Source organism: Orussus abietinus, unplaced genomic scaffold, assembly GCF_000612105.2.
Source record: "Orussus abietinus isolate OABI.00-Male unplaced genomic scaffold, Oabi_2.0 scaffold353, whole genome shotgun sequence".
Taxonomy (NCBI): Eukaryota; Metazoa; Arthropoda; class Insecta; order Hymenoptera; family Orussidae; genus Orussus; species Orussus abietinus.
In genome coordinates this window covers 43,804-62,169 of record NW_019394500.1, presented here as the reverse complement: position 1 = coordinate 62,169, position 18,366 = coordinate 43,804, and the positions used below count along the sequence as shown (strand labels likewise).

Here is an 18,366-nt window from a genome sequence, read left to right as displayed (position 1 = left end):
GGAAGACTGGGGGTAGCTGGCCTGACGGTGTCGATCCCAGCGGCTAGCTCGAAGACCAACCAACAATCCTTCAAAACGTCTCGAACGTGAATGTCTACGTCTCCATCGCCCTCCTAAATCCGGGATTTATAGGATCCGGATGTAGTAAATCGCATGTCTCCATCGCATTAATAAAGAAACGATCCCGAGGGTCGATTCTGTAGCTCGAATCTAGGGAAAATTCTAAAAGTGAACATCTCCCGCGATTCCGTAACTTTCACTATGGTAAAAATGTGACTTATTTCACGTGAGACTACTCTACCAGAAACTCGGAGATCTCGAACCAAATTCCTTCATTCTAGAGACTTCACGTTTTCATTTGGAGAATCGTGCGAATAAACTCACGTGAGATGACAGGGCGAGCGACCAGGGTTGGGTAAGTAGAATACCCCAGGTAATTTACGTGGTTCTTTACAGTAAATTACTTGGTATTTTACTCTAATTTCATACGTGATGTAAATTACATGAATATGGGTCTTAATGTTTCTGAATTTCCTGTTCCTGTTTCTAATGGTCATACAAACTGATATGCATTGACACGAACGTACGGAAATCTAGAATGTGTAGCCTAGATCGTTTTAATGGTTTACTCCTACTTGTCGTTATTCTTTATTCCTTTTTTTTTATTAAAATGTTTATTCCCAAATGATTTATACTTTAGCCACTTTAAAAAAAGGAGATTACAGCACCGCCATCTTTGTTGGGTAATTTGTTAGGTATTTTACTTGAATGTTACGTGAAATACTTCTCTTAAGTATTTTACGTAAAAAGCTTCGAATTACGCGCCGCTACCCAACCTGCGAGCGACCCCCAGGAGGTCGATTCCGTAATTCGAGTATAGTGAAAATGTGAAATGTGAGCCCCTTCGTCTATTCTATAACTTTTACTACGGTAAACAGGTGAGATACTCCGCGCGAGACTGCTCGGCAAGAGATGTCGGGAATTCATCCATAAGAGTAAAGTCAATTATTAGCACTAATATTTTGTATTTTATAGCGTATGATAGTATGTTAACAATAATATCTTTACGCTCATTAAACGATTATTTTTATATTTCTATTCTACCTACCGTAGTAGCTAATCACATGTATGGTAAATTCACGAATGTGAATTTACCATACCACAAACCTTTTCACCATAGTTCTAGTCATGGGATTTTATTATATACATTATATTATATACATACGATATTATATACATTTCCACTCGGAAGATACAGAATCGGGTAAATAAATTCACTAACCATATTATTGTGCTAAAATCTTAGCTTTCTCTGATTGGCTGAGATTTAGATGTCACTTTGAGTAGCGAATAAAGAACGGTGCGGGCTGTGAACAGATAAACAGTAAATATAGTATAATATGCCACGTGTGACATAAAGAAGTGTAAAAACTATGTTTTACATATAAGAGTGGCAAAAATAAATAAGTTAGATAAGACAGGAAATATGAAGCAGGTGATCTACCAATCAAGAGGCTGAAAAATTGATACACCAATATGGCTATCCTATCCTTTTTCGATGGGCCAGCTTTCATTGTTGATCTAAGATGGGTCTTTGGGCTCCGTCCCATGGACTCAAGAATATATGAACGGACCCAAAGACCCATTTTGGATCAGGGGGGAAGCCGGCACGTTGGAAAGGGAGGAATAGGATAGCCATATTGGTGTGCCAATTTTTCAGGCTCCTGATTGGTAGGTCAATGCGTCATTTTTCCTGTTTGCTCTAACTTATTTACTTTTGACACACTTGTATATAAAACATAATTTTGTACACTTTTTTATGCTACAAGCGGCATATTATACTTCATTCACTGTTTATCTGTCCACAGCTCGCACTATTCTTTTTTAGCTACTCTTAAAGTGGCAACCACTGAAATGTACAGTAAACTGGAACGCTCGCCACGCTTAAGAATACACGACGAAGCTTGTCTCAAAGAGGGAGAGAGAGAGTGAGAGTGAGATATTTAGCTGTCCCTGTATCTTTGTCGCACAGGGTCCAGTAAGCATCGGTACGACGAAGATAAGTAATGGCTGACTCTCCATCGTTGTTCCACCCGCAGAGAAAATATATCTGCCCTTGTTTAAGCGATGCGTGCGCATCATTTGTACAGTCCGAAAGGAAAGTCCAGTGGAATGCAGAGAAGTGGTGGGGCAAACCTTATCCGTAGGACAATAGTTTGATAGAATGTCGTATTTCTGTATATTAAAATCATGCAGTACGTTTTGCATTATTTACCTTTAATTATTTTACTGCGTCATTATCTTAGAATAGTTTTCTATGGAGGAAAAAATGTGTAATAGAACTGTACACCTAGTAGTGGGGATGACCAAGGACAGTTCGAGCCGAACTCGTTGGTAAGCGTTCCAGTTTACTATATAATTGAGTGGTGACAATTAAATCTCAGCTAATCTGAGTAAGCTAAGATTTTGGCACACCAATATGGCTACCTTCCCATTATTCCTACGTGTTCCCGCTAGAGTTCTAAATCCAGTAAGTTACGTCAGAAATGAAGAGAAATTCCCGGTAACTTATCGGTAATTTCTCCAAAGCCTTTTTTATCGAGAAATTATGAGAATTTGAATTTTTCAACAGATCGAACGAGAGGTTTCGATTAGCTATAGAGAAACATCGTAGAGGGGAATTTCCGTTGTACGTTCTCCGTAGCCAATCAAAACCTTCCATTCGCTTCGTCGCAGAATGAAATATTAGTTCATTTGAAACAAATCGCATGGAATTTTCCGTGAAGTTGTAGATACGTGAATATTTTTAGCTGGAGGTAAATACGACCCTATAATCAATTTTTCTAATAGTAATTATTACTCTATAGCTTGAACTTTGAAGTTGATCGAAAAAAAAAGTTATTTAAACGAAGAAACCTAAAGTATAAATAACAAAATTAACGTTCTCTTAAATTCTCAATGTTCCCGGTAACTTACGGTATGTTTCACAGTTACCTTCTCCAATTTAATGTTACCGAGAATTTTCGAACTCTAGTTCCCACCTTACTTACTCAAGTCTGACTCCATCCGTGTATTTTTACGTCCGTGGTCTGATCCGATGACTGTCTGCAGGGTTGGGTAAATTCACGATTTTCGAGGTTTTTGACGTATATTATGTAAATCAAGTAGTTTATCGTAGAAAACGTAGAAAATCAGGAGAAAACGTATCAAACATGGTGGACAAGACAGACGTAGTGCATACTGTATCCGCTAGGTTATAAACATCTATCTTGTCCATTTGTGTCATCCCATAATTTACTTTTTGGTCTTCCACCTTTATACATTTTGATACAAATATTGGTTACGAATTTTACGACTTCAAATAGCCGTTATCAGCCGCTATAGACAAACGTCAAATGCACATATATGCATGCACTGGCATTCATCGATACCTTTCCTCGCAGACTACCCTCTCCGGCCGCGCGGCGTACTAGCGGCGGGAGCAGCGCGAAATTTGAATCGCCCATGGGCAGAATGGATTTTCCAAGGAAAATAAACGTGCACAAACAAAAACAATTAATGAAAATTATTTGAATATTATTGTGAAGCGCTCCTGACCCACTTAGAGCAGTTTTTGTTAAACGATTATTTACAGAATTTCTTTAAGAATATATTAAAGCAAGTTTTATTTAAAGTTAATTAGTTTCTTAGCGATTCAATTGTTCCATCCATTGAAACGAAGTTAGAATATTATCTTAGCTTAAAAAAATAGTTTATTAATATTTATACAGTGAAATGCCGTAGGAAAATTTATAATGTATCCACTTTCGGACATAGAAGTGGAATCATGATTTTATGTCTCTCATATATTTACGTTCTACACCTTTCTCCGTATTCCTCGAATACATGAACACCTGTAAATCATTAAATGAGCATGTAAATGAGCTCCCGTAAATATATGTAAGCTTTTTCTTATCCGAGTTTTTTATAAACGCAAATATGAGTAACTTTTATGAATTGAATTCATTCAAAATAGGCATCCAAAACGTAAAATACCATTTTTTATTTCGTATTTGAAACAAAAACAATAAACTATTTTGATTTTCTCGTCGCTAGTACGCCGCGCGGTCGAAGAGGGCAGTAGGTCCGCGAGGAAGGCAACGATGAATGCCAGTGTACATACATTTCAAATTTCCGAGGCTGATTTCGAATGTGCGCGGATTTGTGGATGAGTAATGCGTAATCCCCTTAATACCCAATGAGAATCTCGCTTAGAGGTAAATATGTGGACTCTCATTGGTTATTGACGATATTGCGCATGCGCTTTGAACATTTAGTTTGAGGTAAATTTTGTGCCCGCATAAAAAATTAGGGACGTATTATACATTTTAATATACGTATAGAAAACCCGTATAATACTTGACGTATTATACTTACCCAACCCTGAATGTCTGATTTAGGAGTGTGATGGAGACGTAGTCAATGTGTAATGGTTCGAACTCGATAAATCCCTGATTTAAGAATACGATGGAGACGTAGTCTAAGTTAGTAACTGACGAATAGTCTGCTCTACGGTGGAGCCTAAAGGGTTTTTTCTCTTGTCAACCCCCTTCTATCCACCCCATCCTGTTAGCCCCGACATAAAGGTAAATATCTGTAGATACATTTTCCAAATTTGTTGAAATCGGAAGCACGAATCTCAAATTTTCACCCTGAAGACGGTTGCTCTCTACAACCAATGTCACTGCTAGGATCCGTTGCAATGCGAAGGGAAAGCGTAGGAGAAATAACATCCAATTGATCGATTGAACATGATGGTATTTGGTTTGAAAACCGCGGAGCAAACGGTTTGTTCTCGAGAATCATTTTGTAACCCTACCGGGACGCTTGGCTTAAGATTTTCTGTTGATGACGTCATCCTGGCTTCTGGAAAGACGGCGCGACCGTACATGTCATACTTCATCAAATCTAAAGTAGAGTGGTTTAATGTTTCGTTTCTTTTTCAACTTGTTCCGCGATTTGTCAACACCGATTGCATTGAAATTCAAGCCGTGACCTTGAAAGTACACGCGACGCTTCACGGCCGATCAGGTGTAGTTGGTAGAAATAGGTTAGTTTGATGGAATTTGGGATGTACGCAGTAGGTTAGGTTTTGTGACTTATGGAATTTTCGGACCTATGGGGTACTCGTTTTACAACAGATTTAATACTGCCTATTAAGCAGGGATTTTTTAAATTAATTTTCGAGATAAGTTTCTTGGTACCTGTAACATTGATTCTGCAAGAATCATCAGTGTTGCAATCTAAATAATGGCAAGTTAATATCAAGTGGAAATGATCATGGGAAAAGAATTTTATATACAAAATTGGTCTTTAGTATTGAGAATATTAATGAAAATTGTATTACAATTTGGATAGAATGTGATATTGCACTCAAATAACCTAGTTGTTATGAGCAGTTGTTAATGGTTAAAAGATAGTTTGAAGTTGATGTAAAGGCAAATTTATGCGGTACCAGTATCTTGTACGAGTCACTAAAACCGAGTATTACTTGTCTCGGGTAAATTGTCATTCCGTTACTGGAGTGGAGTACTCCCCTAAGTGCCAATGCGAGTCGAGGCAATAGAAAGCAATCCTATTTCCTGGTGTGAGTTGTAACCCCCACCACGTGTTTTACTTTACTGTCTTGTATACCAGATACGTGTATACACATTTTTCAAGGACGGCGTGAAAGTTCCAAGAGCAAATTGAAGTGGTTCTGTGCAATTCTGTGATGAATTTTGTGTTGGAATGGCCCAAAGGTGGACAGAAGACCTCATGTTGACATTTGTTGAATTGTATCGAGGGGAAGAAGGCCCCTAAAAGTCAAAACTGCAATGGGACAAGAATAGAGAATACAGAATACAGAATAGAGTTCAACTCTTCACCTAACACGTTCCAAATACTGTTTACTCATTTTATTCATAAAATGTTTAACATTGCGCTGCCCCTTTGACATTTTTGGGTTATAGCACGTGACTTTCTGCTTACTACTATGCAAGTACTACAAGGCTGGGTAAACGGTACTATCTTGTAAAGCGCTTACTTCCAGGACTCGGTTTTAGTGACTTGTACGAGTTACTGGCACCGTGTAAATTCGCCTTAAGAATGAGTGCAGCAATAACTGTTGGAGGTTTGGAAAAATACATACATACTGATAATTGTATTAAATTCTAGTTCGTTACAAGAATGTTATTCATTTCTTTAAAGTCTTTTACTCTCTGAAGTGAATTCACTTCTCTGCCTTACATGTTGATACACAGAAAATGTAACGATAACGAGTCAGACAGATTCGGTGAAGCTACATTTAAGAAACCTGCATATTGTTTGTAATTTGCCTTTATTTGATTTGATCTTATTTTGTTCAGAGTAGTCAGTGAAGCTTTATTTGACTCAAGAATTTCGTTTTTCCTAGAAAGTGATTGTTTCGCTCAGTGTACATGCATCTTTACGTTCGTATGAAAATACTGTACCAGTTAAGAGTTCAGAATGCATTAACTTGCTTTTCTTTCTTTTTCCTTTATCACAGGGGAACATAGCCAATGTTGATATACTAAATAGTTAGAAGTATGATCTTTGCGATACTTGGGACTTTCCATAATTAAAAGTGAAGTAGATATGGCCGATAAAATACTTAAAATAAGAAATGGATTGTGTTCTATCCATTTTAAAGGAATCTTGGTAATAAGTTTGGTCATAAAATGATTTCGTAGGTCAAAGGTGCCTTGACAGATATAAATTTTTGTAGTTTCCACTGAATCGCTGGGTCTGCTTTTCCACTGCTTCAACCTGTGGATTTCCATGTTTATCGCGTACCAAGAAGTGTTGAGTATAAACCTCAGAGTTTTTAATCGGAACCATTGAAGGATTTCTAGATTTGACTTGCTCGCAATCCCTCACAGCTGCACTGTACATCTACACTGGCCTTATATTCACTTTTTATAGGGAGTCCCAGAAGTCGTAATCCCTGAAACTGGTGGAGGTTAGCGATGTTTGAAGTTGAATGTTCCTTTGCCATATTTTGCTAAAGTAATTATTTACAAAGTTGTTAATACTAGAACGATCGGCAAATTTTTTTTTGTATAGGATGAGCCATTTGAAACAAGTCATTTTGACCCGTCTTGGTAGTTCTAGTGTTAATAAAGTTGACCCATCTCAGCCGCATGATCCAAATTCGACAATACCGCTACGTAGCGCTGGGCGCCCCGGAAAGGATACGGAAAAGAAAATTTAAAAGAAACTAAAAAAAGGAATGAAAAAGGCAAGGGATGAAAAACATTCTTCTAAATATCTACGTTGCCGACGTTCGTATTTATATCGGCAGCTGTACTGAATTATATTGGGAATTGTCAGGGTGGTTAAGGTGAAGTGAAACATCGTTCAAATCAGTCGATTCGAATACAACACTTTTTTTTTAAGGGTATTAGACCAAACTGTCCGAAACTTTGACGCATCACTCCTGAGCATCTAAGACTTGTCCTGACACATTCAAAATTTGGATTTTTGTAAAAAATTTTTTTAACTCAGCCCAGACCAGAACCAAAATGGCGTCGAGCTCTCATATTTCGATCAATATACAATTATCGAGCGCTCTGATATGAGAATCGAAATAGTCAGGACAATTTTACGACAATTTAGAACACTCTGGTAATCGATAAACTCGCATTTGAACAGGATAAGGGCAAAAAAAGTGTTGTATGCGCTGCTATGCTATAACGATGGGAATACGGGGTCTCGGAGTGACAGTTAAATTGACCTGGAAATCACAGATGGCGCAGGGTGTCCCAGAAAGCTTGAATCCAGAGGATTTCTGGAGTTTTACTTCGATTTCTTGATATTTATTATACGAAAACGACAGGTGTAGTATGCCATTTGGTACAATATTCAATGTAATTCGACACAGCTGTCAATATAAAAACGAATGTCGGCAACGTAGGCATTTAGAAAAATCTTCTTTATCGACGTTGATCAAGTTCCTCGACGTGTTTCACTTCACCTTAAGAACCCAGGTTTTATCGAAAAAATACAGGGTCGGGTTTTATCACGAAACTCGGTAGAGTTTCAAGTTAAATACATCTTTGAGTCAGAAACTCACAGCGTCACGTGGTGAGAGAAACGCACCCTGCGCGCTTGAGCTCGAGCGAGACACTACAGTTAAAAAACTCGGTAGAGTGTCGAGCCAAAAACATTTTTGATCGAGAAACACAGCGTCGTGTGCTGAAAGAAACGCGTTCCACGCGCTTGAGCTCGAGCGAGACACTACAGTTAAAAAACTCGGTAGAGTGTCGAGCCAAAAACATTTTTGATCGAGAAACACAGCGTCGTGTGCTGAAAGAAACGCGTTCCACGCGCTTGAGCTCGAGCGAGACACTACAGAGTTGAGATGAGTGGGGAGATGTTCACGTCATTGTTTGAAAGGAAGGCACGGCCCATTGGCGCCATCTACGTCCTATACACCTCTGTAAAAATTGGAACTACTTTCAACGGGGCGAAGTCTTCGTGATCGATAAAACGGGGTATTCGTGGGTACTGCGTCGTAATCACGATCATCCATATATAATCATCATAATAACTTTATTTGGTATTCGTAGTCTTCTTTCCCAACCTACTCTGACCCTGATACTAAAAACGAAAAGGCGATAACTTCATTCTATCGATACTGTGCTGTCTTTAAAATCTGCAGACGCGTTTTTCTTTATCGATAGAGAACACTCTGCCTCTTTGAAAGCAATTCCATGGCGCTAGTGAGTCGTGCCTCCCTTTCGACAATGGCGCGAAACATCTCCTCGCTCATCCCTGTATAGAGTCTAAACGCCAAGGATCGAGATTTCAGGAGTGTGTGGGGGGGATAGAAATACAATTTCTCCACTTCTATAGAAAAAGAAATAAATGTCCGATCAGCTAAAAAATCAAGGAAAAGAAATCAGGATTTTTTTAAAATTTATTCGGTTCCGATCATTGGTTCCTACGTGAAGGTATTGCATCTTAAAATGTTTTAGCATTCTCAGAATCGTTGTTTTGTTGTCATCAATGTCGTCGCCCCAGTCACAGACTACTTTTTTTGCATAGACATAATAGGTGGATCTTCATGTTACTTTTTGCATGACATGCCACAGCGCTCGACGCGGTATCGGTATGAAGTACAACTCTTCTTACAGTAGTAATTTTATCACTTTACCGACCGGAAGCCTGTTAATCGGTTTTGTGATACTTGGGATCGTCATTTATTTCCAAATTCGCCACTTGGTACAGTGTTAAGATGCACCTAAGGTGAAGTGAAACTACCTTCAAATCAGTCGATTCGAGTAAGACATTTTTTTTTAAGTGTATTGGATAGAACTGTGAAACTTTGTCACAAGACTCATGAGCATCTAGGAATTATCCTGACACTTTCAAAATTTGGATTTCAAAAAAAAAATTTTTATCTTAGCTCAGACCAGAACCAAAATGGTGTCGAGCTCTTCTATTTCGATCGATATGAAATTATTGAAGACTGATAAGAGAAACGAAAGTGTCAGGATAATTGTACGACAATTTAGAACACTCTGGCAAACGAGAAATTTGCATTTGAACCGGATAAAGGCAAAAAAAATCTTATGTGTTTCTACGCTAAAACGATGGTGATACGAGGTTTCAGAGTGAAAAATTAGTTGCCCTGGAAGTCACAGATGGCGCAGAGTGTCCCTCTGCAGTCAATTAGAGCCTCAGAAACCACGAATCCAGGGGATTTCTGGAATTTTACATCGATTTCTTTATCATTATTGTACGAAAACGACAGATGGAGTATGCCATTTAGTACAATACTCAATATAATTCGACACAGTTGTCAATATAAATACGAACGTCGGTATCGTAGGTATTTAGAAAAACCATTTTTACCGACATGGATCTAGTTCTTCGACGTGTTTCACTTCACCTTAATTCCGTGTTCGAGGCATTATTTTATTTGTAGTGGTGCCAGTATGACAACCTAATGTGCATTTTGTTGGAACCCGTTTTCCATTGAGTGTGTCACGTCAACACGGGAAGGTCGAAGACGAATCAAAACTGTCCTAGATTTAGTTTATACATATCACTTGGTACACCGTCGTTTACGTTAATCACATACCATATGATTAGAGGAAACCAAATCATTAGACAAAATATTTTTTACAATCGCTAATAAAAAGTTGAATATTTGGTGCCATTGCCATAGTAAAGTTTCATACCTTTGAGGTGATTTATTGGTCTAGAAAAGTTATCAATGAACCAGAAGTGATATACTTTTTGTACTTGATGGAAATGGGAGAATGAATTACTCAATATTAAAGTTGATTTGATTTCTTTAATTTAATTTCACGAGGAAGGACCATCTGTACGGTATGAACTTCTCCAGGAGACTAGCAACGCAAGTTAGGGTCACAGACTCCACAAGTCGTTGTCGGCTCTATACAAAAGAACCCTTGGTTCTTTCGCTATCTAAATCCTACGTTTATGTTTATGTGACACCGATATTCTCTGCGTCGATTTGTTTTTGAACCCAGTGTGTGGTTTCACTTACATGCTAGTGTATACTATCGGGAATAGGAAGTAACAAATTCTATTAAACAATCCAATAATACTTGACACATCCACTTTTGTCGTTCAGAAATATCTTGAATTAGTAGAAATCATTGAAGTAGTAGTTTAATGCTGGAGAATGGGAAAAGAAATTGGTGGCCACTGTGTTAAAATTCCGCATGGGATTTTCAATGCTTATCGTTTTTGGTCCAATTTAGGAGTATCTTGCGGAGTCTGTCAGCTTGTAAGAGGAAATAAATTTCATCAAGGTGGGCAATGCCGTATCATCGTGGAGATCACGCGGGCGCAGTTGCGGTGTCATATAGTAGCAGTCTAATGACGCCGTTGCCGAACAGACGATACTCCAGCACTATCACCGGGACAACATCTTCGGGTATCGGCGGCACTACCGGGAAACTTACTAGCTACAGGTCATCTGGAAGTTCAATACTCAACCGGCCTAGTGGTTATCAGTCCTCAACTACTATTTCCAGCTATCGCCCCACCTACTCCGAGTGCAGAAGATCCTTTTGCTCGCCAGCCAGGTAGGCAAATAATTTCGCTTCATCCCCATCCTCTTTAACCTCTTGACTTACAATATCGTGTGAGAGATGTGATATATCAATCGGGCCAAACGTGAACAGCACGTGTGAGACGTTAAACGTTCAGCCAATCCGTGAAATGGCCCGATGTATGACCGACATTTTTGTTGTTTATGGCACGCGCTATTGGAATTTAAATCGTAAAGCAAGGGGTTAAGGTGAAGTGAAACCCCCTTCAAATCAGTCGATCCGAATACAACACTTTTTTTTAATGGTAAAAGACCAAACTTTCCGAAACTTTGACACATCCCTCCTGATCATCTAAGAATTGTCCTGACACATTGAAAATTTGGATTTTTCAACAAAATTTTTTAACTCATTCCAGACCAGAACCAAAATGGCGTCGAGCTCTCATATTTCGATCAATATACAATTATCGAAGGCTCTAATATGAGAAACTAAAGGGTCAGGACAATTTTACAAGAATTTAGAACACTCTGGTAATCGATAAACTCGCATTTGAACGGGATAAAGGCAAAAAAAGTGTTGTATGCGCTTCTATGCTAAAACGATGGGAGCACGAGGTCTCGGAGTGAAAATTTAATTGACCTGGAAATCACAGATGGCGCAGGGGGTTCCTCTGCAGGGCAATTAGGGCCCCAGAAAGCACGAATTCAGAGGATTTCTGGAGTTTTACTTCGATTTCTTGATATATATTGTACGAAAACGACAGGTGGAGTATGCCATTTGGTACAATACCCAATATAATTCGATCCAGCTGTCGATATAAAAACGAACATCGGCAACGTAGGCATTTAGAAAAATCCTCTTTATCGACGTCGATCAAGTTCCTCGACATGTTTCACTTCATCTTAAGGGTAGAGTACTCAACGCTCAAGCCGCGTCGATACACCGGTTCTCGTAAGATCACGGAAGTTAAACGACGTGGGGCACGATCGCTCCTTGGATGGGTGACCATCAAGGAGGGGCATGGCGTGGCGTTGACGAAAAAAAGAATGGTACTTGGCCCTTAGTAGAACGGGCCGAAATCCAAACATACAAACAACAAGGATAAAGTAATTGTCCGCAAACGAACCAAACCGATCTTTGTCGGCAGAAACTGGTCAAAACCTGACAGGTGGTCACGTGGTCAATACTTATTTCGTAGACTTGACTATGACTATTTTACATAGTCATAATAACATTCACGTAGTTTTAATCCTAAGTATATTTATATAATGGATGGTCTAATGTAAATAGAGTGTTTATATGTTTCGGTTACTGTTAATGAAATAGATATGTTCGAAAAAGTACTACTACTTTGAAGGAAGCTACGCGATGCATGACAGATTGTTTGTTGTATTCTAATTCTTTCTAATAAGACGTCAGTATCAGCTTCCTTTTTGTTTAATCTATATCACCATAAAAACACCTGTGTAAAAAATATGCCGTTTAATGAAGGTAGATCAAAAGAATTAAATAGGTTTCTTCTGTCAAGTATGTGCATTGCACGCTACATGTAAAATAAAATGCCATAAATGGGTGTTATATAGTTATTGTCTTTTACAATTATTACTGAATGGATAAAGGTAATTAAATTTGTTACTCGCCGGACGAGTGGGTGGCAAAGCCATGGAATTTTGATGATTTCTCCGAGTGGTTCGGTGGACATGGAAGAATTCCTTTGTACGTACGCATTATTAGTTAATAATTTAGGAAGTAGGAAGAGGAAAATGCAAGCAGCTAGATTAATCTATTTGGTAAAATCGATAGGTTTTTTTGGTCCTCCAGGGGTAGGTGGTGAGGGATAACGATGGGAATTCAGGGATTTTTCAGAATTAAGATGATATGAAACTGGCTTCTGAAGCGTTAAAATGCTTACGAAACTTTTCTCCGAACTGTGTGCACCTAATAATTAGAAACTATAGCATGTGATTATGGAAACCCCAAGGAAGAACATGACGTTCATGAAATTTCATTTTTCAAACAAAATTTTGTATTTATCTCAAATTAGAACCAAGGACATATATTTTATCTGTTTTACGCCTTTCTAAAGCGTAGAATTGAAAACAAAGACCTGCGCGTCCTACGCATAACAATTTAAAATACTATATTAATTAAACATTACCGATTCGTGTAGAAAATACTGAGAAATGTTATATAAATATGTGTACTGAAATAAGCAATAATATACCGTGAGCAACACGTGCATTGTAAGTGCTCTTTGAACAAAAATTTAGTTACCGCTAAATATGGCTGATGGTCCTATTCGTCGATTAAATATGGAATCACGTCGGGTATTTTGCGCGAGCCATACTACCCGGTAACTAAGGGGTTATTCTTTTAATATGGTGATGCCTACTGTACATACATCAACTCAGCACAACTTTCCAGGAGTAAAGTGTGTTAAGGGTTGCGGTATAAAACTCGAGACCATACTCATTCGATGGTACATAAAGAATACTCCAAATGTACATAATTACCTCGCACGATATCTCCAATTCTTTAAAGAAATCGTCAGGAAACTATTCCACCCCTAGGAGAGAGTTAAGGTGAAGTGAAACCCCCCTCAAATCAGTCGATTCGAATACAACACTTTTTTTATGGGTATTGCACCAAACTGTCCGAAACTTTGACACGTGACTCGTGATCGTCTAAGAATTGTCCTGACACGTTCAAAATTTGGGTTATTCGAAAGAATTTTTTAACTTAGCCCAGACCAGAACCAAAATGGCGTCGAGTTCTCATATTTCGATCAATATGCAATTATTGAAAGCTCTGATACGAGAAAGGAAAGGGTCAGGACAATTTTACAATTTTGGAACACTCTGGTAATCGATAAACTCGCCTTTGAACGGGATAAAGGCAAAAAAAGTGTTGTATGCGCTCCTATGCTAAAACGATGCGAATACGAAGTCTCGGAATAAGAATTTAATTGACCTGGAAATCACAGATTGCCCCAGGTGTCCCTCTGCAGTCAATTAGGGCCCCAGAAAGCTCGAATCCAGAAGATTTCTGGAGTTTTACTTCGATTTCTTTATAATTGTTGCACGAAAACGACAGGTGGAGTATGCCATTTAGAACAATATTAAATATAATTCAACCCAGCTGTCAATGTAAGAACAAACGTCGGCAACGTAGGCATTTAGAAAAATCTTCTTTATCGACATCGATCAAGTTCCTCGGTGTGTTTCATTTCACCTTAAGGTGAAGTGAAACCCCCTTCATATCAGTCGATTCGAATACAACACTTTTTTTTAAGGGTATTAGATCAAACTGTCCGAAACTTTGACACGTCACTCCTGATCATCTAAGAATTGTCCTGACACATTCAAAATTTGGATTTTTGGAAAAAAATTTTTAACTTAGCCCAGACCAGAACCAAAATGGCGTCGAGCTCTCATATTTCGATCAATATACAATTATCGAAGGTTATGATATGAGAAACGAAAGGGTCAGGACAATTTTACGATAATTTAGAACACTGGTAATCGATAAACTCGCATTTGAACGTGATAAAAGTAAAAAAAGTGTTGTATGCGCTTCTATGGTAAAACGATGGGAATACGAGGTCTCGGAGTGAAAATTTAATTGACCTGGAAATCACAGATGGCACGGGGGGTCCCTCTGCAGTCAATTAGGGCCCCAGTAAGCATGAATTCAGAGGATTTCTGGAGTTTTACTTCGATTTCTTGATATTTATTGTACAAAAACGACAGGTGTAGTATGCCATTTAGTACAATATTCAATGTAATTCGACACAGCTGTCAACATAAAAACGAACGTCGGCAACTTAGGCATTTAGAAAAATCTTCTTTATCGACGTCGATCAAGTTCCTCGACGTGTTTCACTTCACCTTAAGGGTTTCGGTGCAAAACTGGAGACCGCGCTCATTCGGTGGTGCATAGAGAGCACTCCAAACGTTCATAATTACCTCGCAAGATATCTCCAATTTTTTTAAGAAATCGTTGAGAAACTATTTCACACCCCAGGAATAAAGTATGCGGTATAGGGTTGCGGTATAAAACTCGGGACCACGCTCATTGGATGGTGCATATAGAGTATTCCGATCGTGCATAATTACCTCGCAACTTATTTCCAATTTTTCGAAAATATCGTCAGGAAACGATTCCACCTTCCAAGGGTAAAGTGGATTAAAAGTTGGTATGTAAAACTTTCTTCTTCGGTGCAAAATAGCAAGAACTTAAGAAAATTAAGTTTACCGAAAATAGTGTTTCTTCAAAGGACAATAAGCACGGTACGATGAGAACGTATAATGTCATCAAATCGAATAATCCTGAAATGTGTGTTCTCAGGTTGAAAATGTTAGTGAAGAAAAAACAATAATACGACGTAAAACTATTTCATGCATACAATAAGGTCAGTTTCTTTGACATGTATTGGAATCTTATGGCGTTCGCTTTGCCAACAAATCAGTGTTGTGTTTTGTTAGAAATAAAGTGTACTTGGAAGAAAAAATTCGTGTACTCGAAAAATAGACATTTTTGCCATAAAAAGTATTACATCGATAATGTATAAAAAGAATATTTATGCTAATATACATTTAGGTAGAGGAAATCGATGCAAAATAGTATTCCATTGATTTGTTGCTGTGCGTTAAAATACCTACATGTAATGCAGAAAAACGACAAATATCTGCATTCTATTGCGATCAGTGTCTCTAAATCAATCCATACAATTCATGACATTCACTAGGTTCTTTTCACTTTGCAAGTGCCAATCATTTTCGTTTCGCAAATTAGGCCTTTTTCTCGGCTAAAAGTTACCAGAAGCTAGAGAAAGACTCATAATTTGATACCGCCAGCAATAGTGACGATTCCTGAATCGCCAGTAGTTTCAAAAGTTAATGTAAGCGATATTAGGTAACGATTTCCAATGCGTTTCGTATAATGCCATGAGTAACTAGATCGAATTGCTTAACACCATAGCCCTTGGCCGTCAGTCCAAACGAGTGGGCTTTCCTTATCTTTACTACGACCTCCACCCCTCTTCCTCTTCTCCCCAACGCTTCTCTTCGCAAAACACCGTCTCGGTCCTCTTCCCCCCCCCCCTGCCCCCCGATCTCTGTCGCCCTTTTGCAAATTCTTATTTGCAATTGCAGGTCAGTCTCATCGTTGGAATATTCGGAAGCGGGTTCACTTGGTTGCGGGAGCAGCCTGCGCTTCCCAGCTTCGACTTCGACATCGATCTCGGTGCCATCGCGAGAGCGCAGTGAAAGTCGCGAGATCCTCGGGAGCCTAACTACGTCGGCGGCAGACATAATCGCGAGATATTCGCCCTCAGGCTACGTGCCCAACATCCGCAACACATCTTCGTATGCAAGCGTTGTTCACGGAAGCTCAAGCTCCTCGGCGTCTATTTTTGGTGGGAACTCAGCCGACGCGAGGCCTACTCGGGAGTGGGAGCTGACGATCGCCGAGCGGACATCGTCCTCTTCACCGAATCCCTCGTCTTCGTCCTCGGGCGCCGTGGGACGTTCCTCAAAACTTAATTGGACGTCTTCCGTAGGCACACTGCTCCCCGGACATATACATCTCGACCACGCCGCCGCGACGCCGGCACTCTCTAACGAGGTAACCGATATGGACCAGCGCAATAACAACGGCAACGCTGGCGACGTCAGCGAAATCGAGAATTACTGACACTATGACCCCCTACCACCACCATCATCACCACCATTACCACCACCATTACTACCACCACCACCATCATCACCACCACAATTGTCAGAGCGATTCAATCGGAATTAATGACGCCGTGACCGTTATCTACTTATATATCCGATTCGATACTGATCCCGGTACTGAATGTACCGGAGATTTCATCATAACGATTGTCTGTAACGATCTCTCACCCATCGCTACCGCCGCCGCCGCCGCCGCCGCCGTTGCTGCTGTTGACGTTGCCTCTACTTCCACTACTACTATCACTATCAATAGTACTACCACTATTAATCACTCATATGTTAGTTACGTTAACAAGCACTGGACCGCGTTCACTAATGCAACCGAAAATAACGAATAGACTAACAATAATGTTTGTGCTCGCGTTACAAGCTCGGGGGAACCGACGTCGATGACGGTAACGACGATGACGATGACGGGAACGACGAGGACAAGGACGGTTACGAGAACGAGGATGACAATGATGACGAGGATGGTGGCTTACCCGACGCGTCGGTCTCCCCGGTCGCCTCGGTCGGTTCGGTCGCGCTATTTGCTGGCCAGTCGCGGTCCAGCCTGAAGGGGAACGAGGGCGGCGACGTATCCCAGCCAACCGTTGTCAAGAGGGCGATCCTTTTTGGCCTCGGAAGCGGACTCGCGGAGAAGGCTCAGGTCGCCTCCGGAAGGCCCCCCGGCAATCAAAACGATGACCCCTCCGCGCCGTCGACCTCCAAGCCGAGAAACGACCATCTGAACCCCGGAGCTACCGGCCTTCCCGGAATCGACGCGGCTGACGACGTGTCGTCGTCGTCGTCGTCCTCGAGCGCGCAACACCGGAATGCTTACCGCAACATTGCTGAGCAAATTGTGAGTGGTGGATATGTCCGTCGGATATGTCCCGCTATGGAGTGTTTGGTTCGCTCGACGACGGAGTTGCAATTTTTAGTTGAGCATTATTACGGCTTTGTCTTAAAAGACCCCTGACGTAGATCCGAATACGTTGTTGTCAAAGTAGTCGGACTTGTTTGGATGCAAATGACGGTGCGCGATCGGAGAGATTTGTCTCGCTTACTGACAGCATGTTAGATATGGAAAGAACGAACGTATCTGTTTCTGTCTATTTCTAACGCATCGACAAATGTTAACATTTTTTTTGTATGTGCGGTAAAATGGCTTGAACGGGTGAAACTACTCTCCGAAGTTGGGTATGCAAGGGGGTGGTGTCGCAGTTTTACTCGGGAGCACTATACTGATTTAAATGGAACAAACGACAACACGTTCTTAATGAGGAGGGTAGAAAAAGACATTAAGAGTTCTTTATGATGTATCATGTTGAAGGGGTGAATAACCCTTTCTATGATTACTTTTAACCTCCAGAGTAACTTTTCGAATTCAAGTTATTGTCATTCTGTAGCTGTAAAAAATAGGAAGGTCGCTCGGTTGTATTTTTACGAAACGAATCTGTTTGGAGTGGAAACAACCCCAATAATCGAAGTCGCGGGGGATTGTTTAACAACCGTATTTCGTACGATTTTGCAATTGTGCAGTCGTCTAAATTCAGGCGGGAGATTCAAGAGAGATC

General features: G+C 40.0%; 1 protein-coding gene across 5 annotated transcripts in view; it reads left to right on the top strand.

Annotated features, from left to right (window-relative positions):
- Positions 1–4,354: 4,354 nt before the first annotated feature.
- The window catches only part of LOC105701907 (ubiquitin carboxyl-terminal hydrolase Usp2), a 36,974-nt gene continuing 22,962 nt past the window's right edge, over positions 4,355–18,366 (top strand). For 2 of the 5 annotated variants that reach the window (XM_012429059.2, XM_023432535.1), the window contains exons 1-4: positions 4,355–4,625; positions 10,776–11,102; positions 16,223–16,694; positions 17,178–17,651. In XM_012429059.2, coding sequence (XP_012284482.1) covers positions 10,834–11,102; positions 16,223–16,694; positions 17,178–17,651 — 1,215 coding nt within the window. In that variant the 5' untranslated portion in view covers positions 4,355–4,625; positions 10,776–10,833. The other 3 variants (XM_012429056.2, XM_012429057.2, XM_012429058.2) reach the window with 3 other exon arrangements.